This window comes from Fonsecaea monophora (genome assembly GCF_001642475.1).
Source record: "Fonsecaea monophora strain CBS 269.37 chromosome Unknown Scaff89, whole genome shotgun sequence".
Taxonomy (NCBI): Eukaryota; Fungi; Ascomycota; class Eurotiomycetes; order Chaetothyriales; family Herpotrichiellaceae; genus Fonsecaea; species Fonsecaea monophora.
In genome coordinates this window covers 61,912-81,408 of record NW_019174020.1, presented here as the reverse complement: position 1 = coordinate 81,408, position 19,497 = coordinate 61,912, and the positions used below count along the sequence as shown (strand labels likewise).

The window sequence follows — 19,497 nt, the reverse complement described above, 5'->3', positions numbered from 1 at the left end:
CTAATGGAATGCTATTCTGACGCGGCCTTTGCTGACAATCTAGACAGGTATTCACGCATGTCACTCAGCATTCCAAAGTGGCTTCATTTCCTCGAGAACTGCACATTCTGCAACACGCTAAAGCGCCGCCCCTGAATCCTAATACACTACGTCGGCAACCGAGCCTCGTGAAAGCCTCCATCAAATTGGCAATACAACGACAAGCCGACAGCATCATGTCGGGATTCTCCTCATCCGTGACGGGATTGGATTGCATCAAGGCCACGAGTTCTTTGACGTTTTCTGACGGATACCTCTTTCAGCTTTACGGAGGATCGATCGATTGGAAGGCCTCACCCCTTTCTCGAATTGCATCGGGGAAGCGTATGGCCCGAAGGCTCACCATCACTGGCAGCCGCTGCGGCGTCGTCGCTGTCAATTCCTGGAGGATCTTCCGTCCGATCTCCCGGTAATCTTCCTGGGGGTCTTCGAGAAGGACTTGGCTGCATAGACGTTGCTGGCAGTGTCAGAACTCGAAGCAAACGACAGTTACCACGTCAAGCACAGAGGCGGATCTGATGAGGCTCTCGCGAACGGCAGAGGAATTGGTCTCCTGGCAACGGTTCGATAGACAGATCGACTTTACGACCAACAGCACGCGTTTGCATCCTCTCAGACAACACACAGACTATTCGGTGCCTCACAGCGAAAGGGACGTCGATCAACACCAAGCTCAAGCACATATCAATGATATACACCAACACTGGCTGCGCTCCAGGAGGTCCAGGACGGCACGATTGAGATCGAATGGATCTCGACAGATGGCATGAAGGCAGCCTTGGCCTGAGAAGAGGCATGGGCATGGGCAGACAGACCAATGCATATGATCTTGCTCTGATCCTGCCGAATCAACACCAATGACAATCCTGTGGTGGCTCGTCGATGTCTGGCGCTGTAACCAACTCCTTTCTACTTGGGCTAATCAAATGGGGCCCTAAAAGAAGAGGACCGAATCAAATGGCCTTGCTTGTAAGCATCGATCGTCCCAGGAGGAATTGGCCACGGGCCTCCTCTCCTGGCCTCGGACACTCTCAACTACCAGCGTTCGAATCGCCAGTTTACACACACATGATCGAGCGCCGCAAGCGTCTGGACTATTGTGTCTGCGGTCGGAAACGACCTGGCGAGTGCTTACAGGGGCGCGAGACGCTCACGGAACGGAACGCGTTTGCAAGGCACGTCGTCAACTGGGAACAGGTCAGGGCATCGACTTCAGTATCGATTTCGTATAACCTCGTCGCCGCCTTCCAGACCTCCAGGCCTCCAGACCTCCAGACCTCGCTATCGCCTGTTCTGCATAGCTTATCATGGTGTCGAGAACGTTCAATGGCTGCTGCAGTCCGCTACCCAGCGTGCCAGCCAGGCTAGGTCATCCTGAATACCGTCGTTGACCCCTTGAGGAAGGCGGTTAATGCCCACCTACCCTTCGAAATTCCTCCTTGATTCTCTGAGCCAGGGAGGCTTTTGACACCTTTGAGGAGTGGCCAGGAGCGTCTCGTGGCCTATTGGCTTTCCCAGGGGCTTTGATATCGTCAAAGGCGGTGGATGGTACGCACTGGTGATCCTGGGTCGGTCTTCTGTGGTTGTCTTCTTCTGTGGCTGTCTGAGTCAGGAGGCTTTTGACACCGTTGAGGAGTGCCATGGGCGTCTCATGGCCTGCTCGCTTTCCCAGGGCTTCGACATCGTTAAAGGCGGTGGGGTGAGTGGTGCGCTCTGGTAAGCCTGGGTCTGTCTTCTTCTGTATCTGTCCTCCTCTGTGTCTACCACGGCCAGAACACGCGGAACTCCCCTCCCCCTTACATAACAACACAGCACCCGCATCCCTTCTCCTTGACCTTCTCCTCCATCTCGTCTTGCTGCATCCGCTGCACCTGCATCCTTGTGTTCGGTTGGGTGGGCACAGATGTGATACTGCCTGCCCATGGTAGTGCTTTGCACGGGATTCGGGACTCACGGCATCGAACTGTATCCGCCATTCACGCTTCCTCCCGTACTCGGCCTCATGCTACCAGCCCCAGAGTTTCTACTGTTTGGCCTGGGTTTTAGAGGCCCAGGCATCTCTCTCATCCACGCCGTCATTCTCCTTTCCGTCCGCCTGTGTCGACTGGGGAATGACTGCGAGAACGGCGATATTACCTCCTTTCGCAAGCGCGATTTGACGCACATTCGTGGGACTAACTGTCAATGGTTCTGCCGAGTCTCCTGGAAGTCACTTGGTATGGGAAACGGAACGGCTGAATCAAGGATCTTTATCCTCACTGTCAAGTCTCTTCCAGAGAACACCCTGGCCACTCATTGAGCAATAATTTGGGCTTTGGCTGGGGGTGTTGGGCTGCTCCACTCCTGGACTGGGCGCTGGGCTGGTATTATGGAGGGAAAACCATTGGCAAATTCATTCCTAGTGTGTTAATTCACGCATCGGGGTCCCCTCCATGAGCCACGACCCATTCAGCCCAGAAGACTGTTTGGTGGCTTTCCCCTCTCTCCTCGATCAGATCATTTTTCTTCCTCAAGGGCCCCGGAAGCGCCCTATCACTGACCTCCTTGATCGGTCCGTTGATGTTCTCTCGCCACAGAGATCGCCTTATGGAGTTCCGGGAAATCGAGGCTCAAGGGCTCGGCTTGATCGATTAAATGCCTTGCCATTCTCTGCCACTCCAGTGTCTACGGCCTCGTGGACTGCTGCGCGCGGTTGCCCGACGACTCCTTGAAGAACCAGTCGGTGCGCTTCATTCCTTCCTTTTCCGCTGCCGTGTACGGCGTGACCGCGTGCTGGAGGGCAGGATTCTTGATTCGGACCATCTCGGTGTTATTCTCACAGTACAGTGGTACTATAACTCGATCAGATTCCACGCCTGCCTCAAAAGGATGACCAGAAGACGATCTGTCTCTCCGCCTCTCTGCCTCTCTCTCTCTCTCGCCTCATCGTTGCCTTGGAGGGCCGGGGGTTTATATATGAAACGCGACTTGAAGAGGCTTGTCGACGAAACTGGTGGAATAGTTGGCAGGAAGTGTGTTCAGATCTTGTTATCACATTCCGAGCCTCCCAAGACCACAGCTCGATTCGTTGCTGGATCTCTCTGTATCATCGATGCGACCTTCAATACCAACATGCCGAGAATGCCCATGATGGTTGCAGTTGGTATGCTTAACAAAGGCAAGACGTTTCCTGTCACCTTTTCATTCTGTCCAAGCGAGAACGATGCCTCCTATCCCTTCTTCTGGGAGAGCCTCAAGTTACATCTACCTGGGATTGCTGCGCCTGCGGTCATTATATCTGACCAGACGTCGGCGATTAAGCCGTCGATGACCAAGTGCTTTCCGTCTACTGGCCATCAGATCTGTGAGGGGCACGCTGTCGAGACAATGAAGACCAGGTTTCGAGATATGGGCCATACTACAACTGAGATCAAAGGCGAAAAGGACCGCGCCGGAAACCGCGTTGTTAACGGCCTGCAATACCTCGTCTGGGACTACCTCCGCAGTGGTGGCTAGGAGGCTTTGAAGCGTAATCGAGAGGCGCTTATACCGTGATTAAAACGACCTGGATATCTTGAGGAATGGCGTGATAAAGAGGATATAGTCGTCACGCTGGTCACGGCAGGACAGCCAAACCTCGGCCATCGATCGACGCAGCGATCCGAGTCCCATCACAGCGTTGTTACTCAGATAACGAACGGCCAGTTAACGCTTGAAATCCGTCATGGCGCAACCGACGTCAACACCGACGACACAGTCGTCAACCAGCTCGTTCGACTTCTAGTCCAAAACCATCGCTCGTCGCGCCTTGTCCTTGGACCCGATCGAGCATGTCCTCGAGCACGGCTACGTGGTCATCCCCAACTGCTTCAGCGCGGACAAGACCCGCGAGGGGCGCGACGAAATCGCCACTGGACGCCTCTGCCAAACGACCGGAAGAATGATCAGAGAGATCAATGAATCTGAGGATTTATCACGCGTGAGCTATCCCAGAGAGGCTCAAGCTAGGACCTTTCAAAATCTGCGATTTACTGTTCCTAGCTATGCGCTCAGAAAGGTCGCAAGCGAATGGCATTGGCTTATCTATCTGAACTCACGGTTGCCAGCAACGACCTAGGCGATAGCCACTGTTCTATCCTCGGGCAATTTCTACTGCCCTGTCGCCATTACCTCAAACGAGCCTTTCTCACTGGCGAGTCTCTATCTCGATCTCTATTGCACCCGCGGTGGTGGCTGGATGGGCCGCAAATCACGTCCATAGCCGGGTCCCAAGCTATCAAAACCTCGAGAATCAGAGCGAGATTCAGCACCGACCAAGCCTCACGATATCGACGACGAACGGACGGAAGATTCAGGAGATTCGAGAGGATCTAGTACATGACGAACGAGCTCGGTTTGACGGGCGAAGAGAGAGACTTGAGACACAACCAGAAGAGCAGTTCGTTCGGCCCAGGTGAACGACGTCGCGGTCTACAGAACATACCAATTGGTGCGCTAGATCCGGTACCAAAGAAGACCTTGATACAGAGACGAGATCAGGGGAGAGCGAGCGACAGCGAGAGTCTCAATCGCCAGCGAGAGCCCTGATCACCAGGGAGATCGGCAAGCGCCGGGAAATGTCATCAAGTCGTGACGTCACGCTCACAATAGCTGGGCGTTATTTGCCTTCGGCAAAGATACCATTTTTGCTGGACTGCTGCCTGGAGGAGAATGGAGAGACGACAGGCAGAATAGGTGCGAATGATGGTCAGAGGACACATTGTCGCCGCCATCCCAGTACCGACAATCATTCTGTGTTTTTGGGGATCAAGAAGCTCATTGAGCATACAGGTAAGAAGATCTTTTGTCTGGATGGGTGGTAATCTTAGTGAATAACTTGTCGTGACAGGCTTGGGGGTATATCCTCTCTACTCGACCTCTACTCGTCCTCTACTCGACCTCTGCTCAATCTCATCCTGTCTGCTCGATGTCATCCTTTATTGTCAACCTCATCCTCTCTACTACATCTCATCCTCTCTCCTCGATCCTTTTCTGCTCGATCCTCCTCTGCTCAATCCTCCTCTGCTCGATCCTTCTCTATTTGATCTCTACTCGACCTCTACTCGACCTCATCCGCTCTGCTCGATCTCGTCCTCGCTGGTCGATCCTTGTCTTGTCGATCCTCTTCTGCCCGAACCTCCTCTGGTCTGTCCTCCTCTGGTCGATCCTTATCTTGTCGATCCTCCTCTGCTCGATCCTCGTCTGCTCGATCTTGTCCTTTCTGCTCGATCTCGTCTTCTCTGCTTGGTTCGACGGAGAACCGACCACCCCTTCCGAACCCCATACCCCGAATGTGCGGGAGTCGCCTGCTTCGACAAGACGGGGACGTTGACCGGCGAGGATCTCGTCGTTGACGGTATTGCCGGTCTTAGCTTGGGAAAGAAGAGTGTCCAAAACGAAGCAAGCGGACGGTGCGCAGTCCTCGGTCACCAAGGTCCCAGACTGCGGCATTCATATCATACTACACTGGTTTTGGAAACCGCTCACGCCTTGATCAAAACTGAACTGGAGGACAGGGACATTGTTGGTGATCCTATGGAAAAGGCCACAACCGCTCACGCCTTGATTAAACTAGAGGAAGGGGACATTGTCGGTGATACTATGGAAAAGGCCACACTCGACGCTCGAAACTGGACCCTTGGCCTTGACGACACTTTGATCAGCACTCCCCGAGATCCAGGAGGTCGGAGCTAGGTCTGCTGGTTTCGCCATCTATATCCAGTTCATTCCTCTCTCGTCGTCCTTCCTCTATCGTCGTCTCTGTCGTCTCTCCTCGGTCGTTGTCTCTCCTCCGTCGTCGTCATTCCTTTCTCGTCGTCTCTCCTTTGCGCCGCAGTCACCACCACTTGAACATGAACCATCAACCCATCATGAATGGTCTGTGCCATCTTGGGCTGGTTATACAACGGCCCAAGCCTTGTCAATATCAAAAACAAAGTCGTCCTCTTGACCGTTGTACGCCACGAAACAGATCATGCCATGGCAGTTGCAAGAGCCAGGGAAAAAGAAAACCACCACGCCGGCCCTCACCCATACACAGCACAACATACCACAACACACCACCTATCCTAGTCATGGGGACAGAATTCCGTCCCCAATGAGGCAGGAATTCCGGGCAGAATTCTGCCACCGCCTAGGTGGCATTATTATTTATTCTCGCTCAGGCTGACATTCCTTCCTTTTTCTCTCATCAGGTGCAGGGTCTGAGCACATGCGAGGACTTTCCACAGCTCCGCGTCCTCTTTTTCAGAGATCGTGTACTTATTTGGCGGTGAAGGCAGGTCCCTACCAGTGGGAGTTCGACAGGGAATCCGCCCGTTGGAGGACGTCAAGGTTGGCTGGAGGACGTGAAAGTCAGTGGGAATGCAGAAAAGAGTGGCTGGTGGACGCCGTGCACTTACTGTATATCACAGGGGTCGCCCAGGAAGACAAAGGGTATGGTGTTGCTGGGCACCATTGATCCAAGACAAAGTTCCTCCCATCCTCCCTCCTCATTCCGATCGTCTACCTCTCCATCGTCTACTTCTCCATCGTCTACTTCTCCATCGTCTACTTCTCCCTCGTCTACCTCTCCCTCGTCTACTTCTCCATCCTGATCGGCAGCATGGCCCCTTTATCCCCATATTTTCAAGGCGTGTCTGGCACTAAAAGACACAAACCAACCCACCAATTCATGAGGGCAATCCCCAAGTTGAAAGGCGTCGAAAGAGACTGCAGAACTACAGGCCCCCTGGCGGATTCCACGTCCAGGTGCAGGGCTCGTTACCTATGGCCATGCCAACCAAGTGGATGTTTTACAGCCCGACGTGGTCTTCAGTGCGGAATGTCATGTCGAGGTCGTCGCGGACGAGGGCTGGGAGGGTCTTTCGCCCCCAGCGCGGCGATGCAGAGTCCGCAGCCGTCGATGGTCTCGTTGCCGTGGCCACTATATCAACAGATACCAATCAAGCAAAGCATCACGGCTGGAATTCGCCTCAACTGGCCGAAAGAGATCAAGTCCATCGCTGTTGTAATAGACACGTTAGAAAGCGTCGAAAGAACTGCAAAACAATAGAACCCTGGGATTCCACGTTTCAGGTGGCCATTGGGACAACGGACAATCAGATGTCGGACACTACTCGATCATCATGGATGCTCTTCTCCCTACTTTGAGGTCATGGGGAGACAAGGCGCTGGTGTTTGGGCGGAAGCTACTCTTCCTTGACCTGTAGCGAGTCCAGCATACCGCTTACAGGGAGGACGTGGGCTGGCTGGCTGTGACGGGCCATAGCTTACTTACAGCGTGGCTGGCACTGGGGCCTGGTCGAAGCAGAGGTCATCACTCCACCCCTTTCAACAGTACAAAGCCTCCCTCCCCGATCAGATATCCACTCGCAGGGAACCCTTTGTCCGTTTTCTCGTTCTCACATTCTGCCTCAGCCTCTATGAATTCCTGTTTTACCTCGCCTTCTACTCTTGACAGAAGACCTCGACACCGCAAGTGGCTTCGAGGGAGCAGGACAAAAGGCTCGTCGCTTCATCTGCAGTCTGTGTCCATTCTCGGTCATTGGAAACAGGTGGTTCCCCCATGTTCCATCCTCATCATTCAAGTCAGGCTCGATATCTCGCGGAGGATAGACGAACCGGGATAGAGACTGAGGGTCTTGAGGAGGTGAGGATTGTGGAAGAAGTGGTGGCGACGCTGCAGGTGTGACATGACGGGTCTGACTCGGTCGGTACCCCTTTGAACAGTACAAAGCATCCCTCGAAGCAGAGGTCATCGATCCACCCCTTTCAACAGTACAAAGCATCCCTCGAAGCAGAGGTCATCACGCCAACCCTCTCAGCAGTACACAGAGTCCTCGAAGCAGCCATCACGCTATCCCTTTCAATATTACAGAGCGTCGAAGTGGCCATCACGCCACCCCTTTCAACAATATACAGCGTCCTCGAAGCAGAGGTCATCACGCCGCCCCTTTCGACAGTACAGAGTGCCCTCGAAGCGGTCATCATGTTACCCCTTTCAACAGTACGGAGTGTTCTTGAAGGAGTCACTACGCTACCCCTTTCAATAATACAAAGCGTCCTTGAAGCCGCGAATCCAGGTACATCCATCCAGCCTCATGCCTCGGACGTGGCTTCAATGCGCCCCGGAACAAGCCTCTCCTTCCCTCTCGCTGGAGACGCTTGACGCTTGTTGCTTTCTGGTTAAAAGGGGTCACCAGTATTGCTCAGCCTGCGTCCTTCACCCGTGCTGTCACCACCACCCTAGCCGGAACGAACGAAGAAGCCATTCTCACCCAAGCATCCTATGCCCTTCGAACACCCTCTGCCCTTCGAACACCCTCTGCCCTTCGAACACCCTCTTCCCTTCGGGACCGGGGAGAACCACGACAAGAATCCGAACATGATGCGGATGTGATGACTTGATTCTGTCGCCGCTTCGCAACGCTACCGCCGCTTCCACATGGATTTATGGACGAGGCAGCTGGATCGACGCAGTCAGTCGGCCTGAAGGACCAGCATGGAGGAAGCAAGCGATCACTGATTCTCTCCGATGGTGACTCGTTCCAACGTATGTTATCCCGATCATCTCTCATCTCGATCATCTCCCTGAACTTGGAACTCGCTGACCTGAACAGGATTCAACGTCGCTCACCTTCCTCCTCCTCCCGTTCCTACTCCTCCTGTCAATGGTCCAGTCCTAGCCCCGAGTCCTTCGTCCATTCTTCCTACGAAGGGAGCTGTCTCCCACTGCTTCAAGATTCGCCGCAGCATCGCCAACACCCTAACGACCACGTCGATGGGCTACTGAAGGTGCAAAATGACTCACTACGGATATTGCGGTGGCGGAAGAGATATTAAGCAATCGTCCGCAGACGTCGTCGGTGGTCTGTTACAAGAGAAAGCCAATACTATGGAGACATACGAGAAGAGTCAGGCTGGCTAGCCTCTACCAAAGAGCACGGAGCGTCCCTTTCCCGGAATATATCTCTGACGCAAGCCATGTCTCCTGGAGCGAATCGTCACACACCATGGCATGTCCCGCGTGGCTACGCAGCCAGTTCAGCCGTTGGAAAGAATGAGAAGGCCACCTGAGTCTTCCACCTGTTTTCCTGGTCTAATGGTACTGGGACTTGGCGTGGCTAGTCCTGCTATATATAACCTGCCGTCATACCATCGTTCAGCTTCCTCCATCGTTCAGCTTCCTCCATCGTTCAGCTTCCTCAAGTCCTTATCCACCCTCTGGTCGGCACAGCAGCTCCACAACGCCGCCTGGTTATCCCCCATGAGGATCCTCGTCTCGTTTCTGGCACCCTGTTCGCGTCCGGGGTTACGCTGGAACGACCTCAAGCACTCGATTAACGGTTAACGGCCTCTTTCGTTACATCACACTAGCCAATGTACTCCGCGCCCGCCAGCGTAAACAGATACCCTGACCGTTGGCTTCGTTGTCCGCCGAGTGTCTCTCGCCCTCGTATTGGCCATCAATCTACCTGCCTGCCGGCACCCGGCTCGGTTTCCTCTTCCTTTGTCTAGAATATCGACAGGAAAAACTTTCAGAACTCATTAAAGACCGATTTATAGTCTTCTGTGACTTACTCATTGTTTTCCCATATCCGCGCGTGAGATTCTATTCTCGAGCATCGACAGGACACACTGTCAGACTCATTTAAAGACCGACCTTTTCTTCTGTGATTTACTCTTTCTTTTCTTCCTTCCACGCGTGAGATTCTATTCTCGAATATCGACAGGACACACTTTCAGACCAGGGAACCGGTGGCACGAAGAGCATTGTATCGGCGTCCTGCGCAATGATAAAGCTCCAAGGGCACCCCCTATTTCTATCACCAAGGACTCGATGGCACTCGAGTTGGCGCTGTGCGAAACATGGGAAACCCCCCCTTATTTCCATCAACCAAGGACTCGGTGGCGCAGAGGCCGTTGAGTTGGCGCCTTGAGCCAGGACTTGTGCACGGTAAATGGTATGACCAGAATCAGCCTCTGGGTTTTATACCCTTCCAAAGGGAAATGACGCGAGAGGATGGATACGTTCTATCCTCTTTCTACTCTCGGATCTCTACCCCAGTGGACGAGCCATTCACGCGACATGGTCGAGAGTTCCAAGCGGTACTACAACAACTCGTTCACGGACGCGCAGAGGCAGGAAGCGTACAACCTGTTTCCTTGGAAAACTATGTCTTCTTCTCCCAAGGCCAGCCCATGCTTTGGGATCTCACCAACGGACCATTACTTGCACCACTCCGACCCACGATCCATGTTTAGTAAAACACTCTACTCTTTACTCGCTACTCGCTACTCTCAGTCTCAGCTCTCACTCTCAGCTCTCAGCTTTCACTCTCACGCCGTCCTGTCTTTGGCGCTGCGAGATCGACCATGGTAATGGCCCTACAGTACTGCTTTTCCTCTGGTTCGATACCCTTGACCATTGTCTCGACAGGCTGCAGACCTCAGTCTTTGCCGACATATGCGCAGCAAGCAGCCTTTGGCGGCTGCCTCGGACAGCAAGGAGCGACTGCGGAACATCCGTGGATTGCGAGAACAGGGCGACGAGCATCATTCGGGATATGGTAGTCTAGCTGTCCGTCTCCCTCTCTCCCCCGTCTCTCTGTCTGTCTGTCGGGCTATTGACAAGTAGTCTATGACACAGGTTACTTTCATCGGGTGAAGGGGAGCCACATTTCGAAAGGGAGTTTAGGAAGGGTACTGGCATTGTATTCTTGTACTCTTGCCACGTTACCGTCTTGTCTTCTTGTCGTCTTGTCTTCTTGGGGGCAGCATTTCGAAAGGGGGCGGGTGGTGGTATTATGTTCTCGTCGCCTTGTCGCCTCGTCGTCTTGTCATGCTCTCTTCCCGTCATCCTGTGGTCTTGTGGTCTTGTGGTCCTGCGGTCCTATAGTCTTGTGGTCTGTTGGTCTTGTTCCCTGCCTTCTTGTCCCCCTGCCTCTTGTCAACTCCTTGTCCTGTTACCTCGTCGTCTTGTCATGTTCTCTTCCCGTCATCCTGTGGTCTTGTGGTCCTGCGGTCCTATATTCTTATGGTCTTGTCCCCCTGCCTTCTTGTCACCTCCTTTTCCTGTCACCTCACGGTCTCGTCACCTCGCGGTCTCGTCATCTCGTGGCCTTGCGGTATGTCGTCTTGTCGTTTGTCGTCTTCCCGTTATCTTGTGGTCTTGCCTTCTCGTGGTCTTGTGGTCTCGTCTTTTTGTCTTCTTGTCGTCTTGTTCTCTCGCCATGTGGTCGTCTGGCTATCTGGCCATGGCGAGACCGCAAAACCTCGAGAGCTGGCAGCGACCAGGCACTCACTCGAATGTCCGACGCACGACCTGCGGCCAATTTCTGATGGCCCCTACCACGTACCTACAGCGGATATACTCAAAGGGAGCTGGAGGTCAGACGGATCCTGCTCATCAGCTACCGGGACACTATCTTACTGCCACGCTACGAGGTGCTGAAGTCGACCTTCTCGCAACTGAGTCTGGACAGCATCAACGCGCCCATCATGCAATTTGAAAATGGGAACAGAAACAGCGACAACAGCGGTGGAAGTGACAGGCCTGGAACTGCTCAGGGCCCTCAGGGTCTACGATCTCGAATCTCGTGTTAGGTGGCACCCATTCAGCAGCTGAATCACCGATATCGACGCCGATAATCTCTACCTGCGGATACGTGTCACCCACGGCGATGGCCCAAGTTCCCATGCCAAAGAAATCCAATGTCGAGAACCCAAAGCCCGCCGTCGCTGATAGACGATACATACCACGGAGCTTCGCTAATAAGGGATGAAATCCCCAGCTCATCAGTTCCTTTCCACGCGCCGCGGACAGTACTCTACTCCTATGACTTCGAGCTCAATGGTTTGCATTGAGTGTTGTTGCAACTCAGACACTCCATTTCGCCACCATCCATGCCTTCTTCCGAGTCGGCCCAAATCGCGCCGCATTATCCCTGATGTACTGCTCTGCTCACTCATGTCGGCGAAGGCAAGGCTCCTTTGTCACTTGCGCCTGTCAGACAAACTCCGAGAAGCAGCTCTCTTTTGTTGATGTGGAAGAACGTTTCGTCCATGAGGTCGAGGCGTCTGAGCTCCTTTCGTCCGCGATTTGAGATATTCGGTACGTCGAACCATCTGGCGTCTTGTCGTCTTGTCGCCTCGTTCTCTTGTCACCTCGTTCTCTTGTCACCTTGTTCTCTTGTCACCATGTCATCCTGTCGTCTTGTTATATTGTCACTAACGCAGTCACAGCGCCGACGACATCACCTCTCTCCTTCGCTTCAACCATCGCGATGAAGGCTCTTATGACCGACTGGGCGAGATCCAACGTCCCGTCTTGACATGGGCTGGTCGAACAGGCCCCAGTCGCCCACGCCGTTGAGGATTCACTCCCCTATCCAATGACGGACGGTCACTCACGCAAACTCTGCATCGCTACTCCCCAAGTGCCTGGTCTCTTCTTCTTATCCTCCTCCGAAAGGCCGTGTCTCTTCTTCTCATACTCCTCCGAAAGGCCGTGTCCATTCTTCTCCGCAAAGTCTGCATCGGCACCGGGGTGGGCGAGCACTGGATGTTCGGGAGCCTGCCTGGTCAGCGATAGTCGTGCCTACGATTGCGGCAAGGCGACCGCCTGTTGCAAAAGTGGTAGCCAGTCGCACTCCCTGGCAAAAGTGGGAGCCAGTCGCACCCCCTGGCAGCCCCCGGCATCCAATATGTGATGTGTCCGGCGATGTAGGTGTGGAGGGCCTCTGCGTCGCCGTGCTGGTCGAGCGCGTCGATGAAGGTGGAACTGGGGATGGTGGATTCTGTTCGCGGGTGAACATGCTTGTGATTTCGTCAAAAGCAAGTTGTCTTCACACCGGCATCATGAATTTGTCCGCGGCGATGTAAACCTTGAGCCAGAACGTATCTGGTTCCCATGGGCCCCAACATGGCGGGCGCAGCAACGATGACAATTGCCAGTCTGCCTCCGGCTACCACCGCCAGGAGCAGCGCCCGACGAGTCCTCCTCCCGTGGTTATCCATCGGTACGCACATCTCCCTCTCTCTCCTCTTCGGCTCGGCTCGGCTTGTTAAGCCTCGTCCATTTCGTCTTCTCTCGTCTCCTCGCGTCTTCTTCTTCTTCATGACGGTCAACACCAAGAAGCATCAACAACCTACGGTGGTTCCAATCAAAGCATTTCCCATCAGCTTTCCACGATGACAGGCGATGGGAACATGCTGATACGTCCTCCGACCGGATCTGGGAAGACGAATGTTACGACACCGACGTCGAATTCGCCCACAAGGATCAGAAATACAGCGTCGACGCCACACGCGAGGTCAGTCACGCTTCGAGGCTGGGTGGGAATGGAGACAAGAGAAAGAGAGATCTATATGGACAAGTCGGTTGAGGACACGGGCGATGGATACCGGAAGCAGTGTGATCGCTCTCTCTACGCTTCTGGGGGCACTCTCAGAGTCCAATATCCGACGATCCCCGATCCCGGTCATGGTTAAGTGGTTGAATCCCAGCTGCCCATGGATATGGATGTCCCTTTCCAGCCGGTCGAAGCACTCACTCACTCCCTTGAACGATGAGCCCGAGCGAATTCACGAGAACCCTTCAACAACAAATTGTCGACCTGTCAGAGAGACTCGTCAATGTCGACACTGAGGAGCCTCCGAGGCCTCAGCAATGAACCTCGACTCGCCGGCCCCAGTCGACCGGGTCCCATGACGATAAGCCACCACGTCGGCATCCTTGACTCAAGGTCACTTGAAAGTGAAGACGTCAATTGTCAATTGCCCGAGCACTCGACCAGGCACTGTCAAGATGGGCTGCTAAACGAATTCCGCAATCAAACGACGATCGCGGCTGAGCATTTGTCGTGTCTATTTCACCCGTTCACCGTCGACACCCGTGACCGATGCTTTCCTTCTCCGAGAGTCTTGAAGCGACATATGACCGACCCGGAATATGAATCACGTCTTCACAGCCATACAGCCTTCGAAGCAGGCTGAACAACCAACCAGTCCCCCTCCCTCGCTCTGCTCGAGCCCGCCCCCCTTTCCCAATCCCCACAACCGGTTTCGGACTACCTACCTCGCAAAGCCCGCTCTACAGACGATGCGTTACAACTGCAGAGGGTTGGTCATTGGGACAACTACGAACGGTCCCAGTAGTGGGTTGGCATGCTGTCCCAAGACCAGCTCGTACGCCTATCGTGCGGGCGTAGTAGCCGTGTTTGTTGACGAGGCTTGGGTTGGACCATACCATACACCTGCACTCCGATATGTGGTCGTCTTCTACGTTGCTCTTTAAATGAAGAGCTGGCCAGGGCAAAGGAATTTCCAAAGACAAAGAAGGCTTTCGTGCACAGCTGTTAGAAGAAGCCGCCCCCGATCGAGAGTGAAGCGCGACGGCGAGGGCAAAAGGTGGGCAAAAACACTGTCCACCCGGTTATCAGGGAGCTGGACCCCTTGGACACACGCTGCGTATACGTATATAGAAGGCGCCCTTTTTACTCATACCGAATACACTACGCATCAGATAGACCCCGCGCTCGTCTAGTCATGTTGTCGTCTTATCGGGTTCTCGTCTGGTCATCTAGTCGTCTGGCGTCTTGCTTCCCATGCCGCCCCGCCGCCTCCCTACCGCCCCGTCCCCCGGTCGTCTCGTCGATGACATCCTTGTCTGGGGCGACTGAGCTATCATGGTGGTCCACGGCAGTTGACGATCGTGGGTGTACGAAGCCAGGCCGAGCTTCCACAGTACCAGATCTTCTGCCGAAACACCAAGTACAGAAGGAAACCAAGAGGAGAAGAAGCCAAAATGATTCAGATCAAAGATTGGAAGGAGGAAAAGAATGATAGAGATGGAAGATGCCGAGAAGGTTTCTAGAAGTAAGATATCAAAAGGCCTGGCGCTGGAGACGACGTCATAGGCAGTACTAGGAGCCATGACGACAAGAGAACGAGACGGCAAGAAGTTATCTCAGACGACTCAGATAGCGACTCAGCATCCGACCGAGTGTCAGCTAGTGTTACCAGAGAAGCCAACTGTCAAAGCTGCCCGAGCCGGCCGGATGGAGGAAGCAAAAGAAGACCGTTTCCCGTCGACTCCAATATTGACCTTTGTCTGGGACACGGCCACCATGATCACTTGGGCTTTTGGGCACGTTGGATATCGAGACCTGACCCTCGCGAGGTCTGTTGTTGACACGGGCGGCGGCTTGACTACCACTGTTCTCGACGCCGAAAGACCGCCGCGCTCTAGAGTGATATTCTAAAGCCCTTGTTTTTCGCCGCTCAATTGGGTCACAAGGATATCTGTGAGCTGTTGTTGCGGGCGCTTACGGACGTGGGAGTCTTGTTGGCACCAATCAGGCCCTCGTCAGGGCCTTAACGGACAACGCGGAGCCTCGATGCAACTCGTTCTGTTGTCGTCTCGTCTATCCATCTACCTTTCCACCTTCCTCTGCTTCTATATTCGCCCGCACTGCCAACACGGCTTCTCTCACAGAAAAGGTGATCTGAGCGGCTGACGGTATCCCATCCCGTCCTGTCCCACCACGATCGAAGGGCGAAGGATATCGTCTTACACCAACTCGGACCTGAGGATTGGGCTGTGCGGTAGCGACAGGGAGACTGACGTCGAGATCAGTCAGTCCGCAAGAGTAAGAGAAGGGTGGGAAAGTAAAGTACAATCTTCTTGTTACGACTGCGCGTTTCTCGGTGCCGATATCGAAGGACAGTTCTGTATCGTTCTCTTATCATCTAGTCGTCTGGTCATCGAGAGACAGGCAACGAGAGACAGGCAACGAGATACAGGCAACGAGAAGCCCAGAAAAGCCCCAAAAACGAAGAGTGACCTGCATAATTCAGTTACAGCAACCAGGGGCGATCATCCTCACATACTGAGAGCCGAACAAGCCTTCCGAAACCCAGACAGCCAGGGCAGACCGTGCCATTGGGTATATCAACCCGGGCTCCAAGCAACAGCTACACTACACTCCAATTGATCATCTCGTCATCCTACTAGGCACAGACACTCGTGCCCGAGCCTTGACGTGACGGTGGCGTTCCTCTTTGATCGCCATCTATCTGGGTCGGCTTGATCAGCTCGCACGCAAAGTCCATCAAGACCCCCAATATGACTGCAAGCGAAGTGGCTCCGTCCAACAATATCGCCCCACGAGGAGGAGGACGAGGATAAGCACGTTGCCCCATGAGCGGGAAGTTCCCCGACTCTGCCCGCCAAAGCGACCAAAGACCTCGACGGAATGGCTGGGTCTACGTACGTACGTCACCCGTCTTGTCTTCGAAACAAGCGACGTCCACACGTCCGGGGCGGGCGTATGGAGTCCGACTCACGCAAGATACTCACGACAAGGGACGTCCTTCCTTCTTCGATCGAGCATCTGGCAGATACCGACGGTCACCTTGGTCTGGAGGTCTCTGGCTGGACCACCATCACTATTGAGAAGACCATTCGTGCCGTCGAAGACCAAGGCCGACCACACGAGAGCTGCAGAAAAGTTGGTTTACAGTCTACCTGCTTGCGTTCTGACATGGTATTAACAATGCTTCAGACGTTGCCGGGGAACCATCAAATTGGAGCACCCGTCCGAGGGTATCCGGAAATACTTGGACAAGCAGTGTCCTGGACCTATCTAATCTCTTGCTATACATGACAGCCTCACTATCTTACTCGCCCTTTGCATACATAGAGTTGACTTTTATACATGGGCTCACTCACTTCGGAGCGAAGAAGGTCGAGGAGGTCGGAGACCAGCTTAAACGGCTGCACAGCATTCAACTGGTTCATGCTCGATCCATTGACCATCGACAGTTGATGCAGATAGAGAGAGAGAAGGAAGAGAGGAGAGAGAGGAGGAGAGAAGGCATATATGCTCGGAGGGAGATGGCTGAACCGCCGCGGTGACGGGCTCATGGCTTGATACCGACCTTGACTAGTGTCGGTTCCTGTGCACGTTGCAAAAACTGCAGCATTGTTGCCAATGAAAGCCAGAGCGGTTTCCTTGTCCAGCAACCCTATGGAGCAGACCCGCCAGTCAACTTTGGCACGAGCGTCTGCGAGGTTGTCCTCCAAAAGAGGATCAATACCATGGAGGGTGGCAGTCATGCGGACCCAACGGATGTGTCGCGTGGTGTTTTTGGAGCAACGGTCGGCATTGACCGCCTTCTCAAAGTCTGGGAGCTCGCGAGTACTTTCTCTTTAGTCCTTGCTTGATTCTGTCTACCACAGAACTGTGGTCAAGTCCATCAGAGCCACGATGGGGGTCAGCTTCATCACCGGCGTCAACAGATTTCTCTACAATCTGCAGGAACCCCTGCATGACTCAAGAGGAGTGTTGACGTGGGTCCTGGGTTTGTGAGACGACAGAGAAGCTGGAAAGGTGGCACCATCCTCGTCGACTGGCTCAGCGGCCTGCTGCATATCGAGTCGCGCACACCCGGCCGGGTCGGCGAATCACACCTGTGGTGTTACATATTGGAAAGGCCCAGAGAAACCGATTCGGGCCGAATAAGTGGTTAAGATCCTGACGCCAGCCGAGATCGAATGTATCGGGCATTTTTTTCGAATTCCTGGTATCATCTAGGTATCTATGCCGGACGCCCAGAATCTCCACGCGTCGGAAGGATCATGGAGAATATTCGAATGATCTTGTCGTTACTTACCGTCCATGCACCAACGAAGCGAATACGTTTCTCCGTCCAAAGAGCTCGGGGAGCCAACCAGATGTGCCCCCTGCATCGCGACCTGCGGTCCTGGCGAACGATTCCTGTTCCTTTCTGGTCGCCGGGGAGGAGGTCGGGTCGCAAACGGGGGTGTATTTGTCCTCTCGGGGTTCAGATTCTCGAAGCATAGGAATCATGGTGGAGGAGCCTCCTGAAACGGATAGACTCGCCTTCAATATGTCACCACGAGAAGGGCTTCAGACCACGCGGCGTCTCTTTATGGTTCATCCAGAACTCTCTACAGCAATGCTCTGACTAAAATTCCTGGAACTATTCCCATCCGCTTTTGGTAAAACGCCAGAGGAAGAGGTGAGGATACCCCGTCTGTCACATTCGCGAGCACAAGGCATACAGAAATGAGCACATTTTCGTCCTTGTTGACGTCTCTCTGCGTGATTCTTCAAGACCGATCACCGCCGGTCAATATCTCTTGCCGCAGAGGCATTCCGGGGTCTTGTCCTTGACACCATTGACGGAGTGATGCCTCGGATAGGGTGAGACGATGTGCCTGGTAGGAGAGGGGGGTAATTAACTGCACCGACATAGCCGGCGCCATCATCTGGTTCGAGCAAGCCCAACGAAAGAGACCCAAGTCAACGCCATCACCACCGGCCTATACAGCGGAACTGTCGGCGGCGCGGCTGACTTTTTCAACAAGGGGAACGAGACCGACAGAAAAACGTTGCTCACGTTATAGAATGCAGCAAGGCCCGACGTGAACGAAACACACGAGTGTTGACTGCGTTCAGGCATCGCTTCTAGTATCGACCGATGACTTTGACCACCCAGGCGGTTCCCAGCATCGAGAGGACATGTACGATCGCCGGGGCGTACGCCGAGAAGCATATCCGCTTGCTGAGAGAGCTACACCGCAAGGATTTTTGGGGTAACTGGGCGAACCTTGAGCTGATAAAGCTACGCTCGACGGCTCAGCTGTCCTTTATCACATGCTCGATCATGATCAAACAATCCACTCCGCAACGACATTCCTGCCGCTGAAGATTGGTGGCTTCATCATCGCCTTATATTGGAGAGTATCTTGATACCCTCCAGCAGCAGCGTCAAGCAAGTCTCGGAGTGCCTCTCCAAGATGGCTTTGGCCTGCTCTCGACAACACCAAAGAATGCACGGAACACAGCGCCTCGAGTCTACCCAGTTCCTCTTCCTCTCCGTTCTCTTCAATCAAATCTGCCAGGGCGGAGCAGGAGTCAGTCAGTTGGTGTTCTTGGACAGTTTTGCTGGCATTTGGCAGGCTCAATCACATTCGTCTTTTGCTTTGCTCGTAATCTCAAAATGGACTGCGACCCGACCCCCTTCATGACCACACACTTTGGGTATGGGATGGCTTAGCCAGCACGTGGAATACCACTTACACTACCCATTCCCAGTGCCGATCTGTCAAAAAGACAACCGCGGCGAATTCAGACAGGAAAATCCCGACTACACGACTGTCAGTCCAGTATAGGACATCGATCCATTGTTCAGCCATGACACTGAAGCATTCTCTATATTAACAGACCATGACCGGACCCAATGCTCGCCAAACGAAGTCATCTTGGTAACAAAACTAGTCAAATTCGCTACGAGATGATCCTAAAAGCCACACGGTCGTCTGCCAAGTCCAGGGAGAGGGTGCCGATGGTACCAATGGCAGTAAGAACATGTCCTCACCCGAGGCAAACGATGGCAGTGAGCGATCGA

At 53.8% G+C, this 19,497-nt stretch overlaps 5 protein-coding genes across 5 annotated transcripts; 3 read left to right on the top strand and 2 right to left on the bottom strand.

Moving 5' to 3' along the window:
* Positions 1-1,133: 1,133 nt before the first annotated feature.
* AYO21_09268 (hypothetical protein) lies at positions 1,134-1,962 on the bottom strand (the record flags this gene model as incomplete). The annotated part of the gene is made up of 3 exons (XM_022659206.1): positions 1,134-1,382; positions 1,463-1,783; positions 1,840-1,962. The coding sequence occupies 3 exons, from the start codon at positions 1,960-1,962 to the stop codon at positions 1,134-1,136; spliced, it is 693 nt and encodes a 230-aa protein (XP_022508489.1).
* Positions 1,963-3,150: 1,188 nt separating this feature from the next.
* Positions 3,151-5,751, top strand: AYO21_09267 (hypothetical protein; the record flags this gene model as incomplete). Its single annotated transcript, XM_022659205.1, has 6 exons — positions 3,151-3,526; positions 3,623-3,789; positions 3,848-4,075; positions 4,143-4,456; positions 4,517-4,848; positions 4,907-5,751. The coding sequence occupies 6 exons, from the start codon at positions 3,151-3,153 to the stop codon at positions 5,749-5,751; spliced, it is 2,262 nt and encodes a 753-aa protein (XP_022508488.1).
* Positions 5,752-7,624: 1,873 nt separating this feature from the next.
* On the top strand, positions 7,625-8,851 carry AYO21_09266 (hypothetical protein; the record flags this gene model as incomplete). The annotated part of the gene is made up of 5 exons (XM_022659204.1): positions 7,625-7,744; positions 7,838-8,141; positions 8,252-8,454; positions 8,539-8,611; positions 8,679-8,851. The coding sequence occupies 5 exons, from the start codon at positions 7,625-7,627 to the stop codon at positions 8,849-8,851; spliced, it is 873 nt and encodes a 290-aa protein (XP_022508487.1).
* A 3,612-nt stretch (positions 8,852-12,463) lies between these two features.
* Positions 12,464-13,077, bottom strand: AYO21_09265 (hypothetical protein; the record flags this gene model as incomplete). The annotated part of the gene is made up of 3 exons (XM_022659203.1): positions 12,464-12,638; positions 12,740-12,857; positions 12,912-13,077. The coding sequence occupies 3 exons, from the start codon at positions 13,075-13,077 to the stop codon at positions 12,464-12,466; spliced, it is 459 nt and encodes a 152-aa protein (XP_022508486.1).
* Positions 13,078-14,993: 1,916 nt separating this feature from the next.
* Positions 14,994-15,323, top strand: AYO21_09264 (hypothetical protein; the record flags this gene model as incomplete). The annotated part of the gene is made up of 1 exon (XM_022659202.1): positions 14,994-15,323. The coding sequence occupies one exon, from the start codon at positions 14,994-14,996 to the stop codon at positions 15,321-15,323; it is 330 nt and encodes a 109-aa protein (XP_022508485.1).
* Between the last annotated feature and the right edge of the window lie 4,174 nt (positions 15,324-19,497).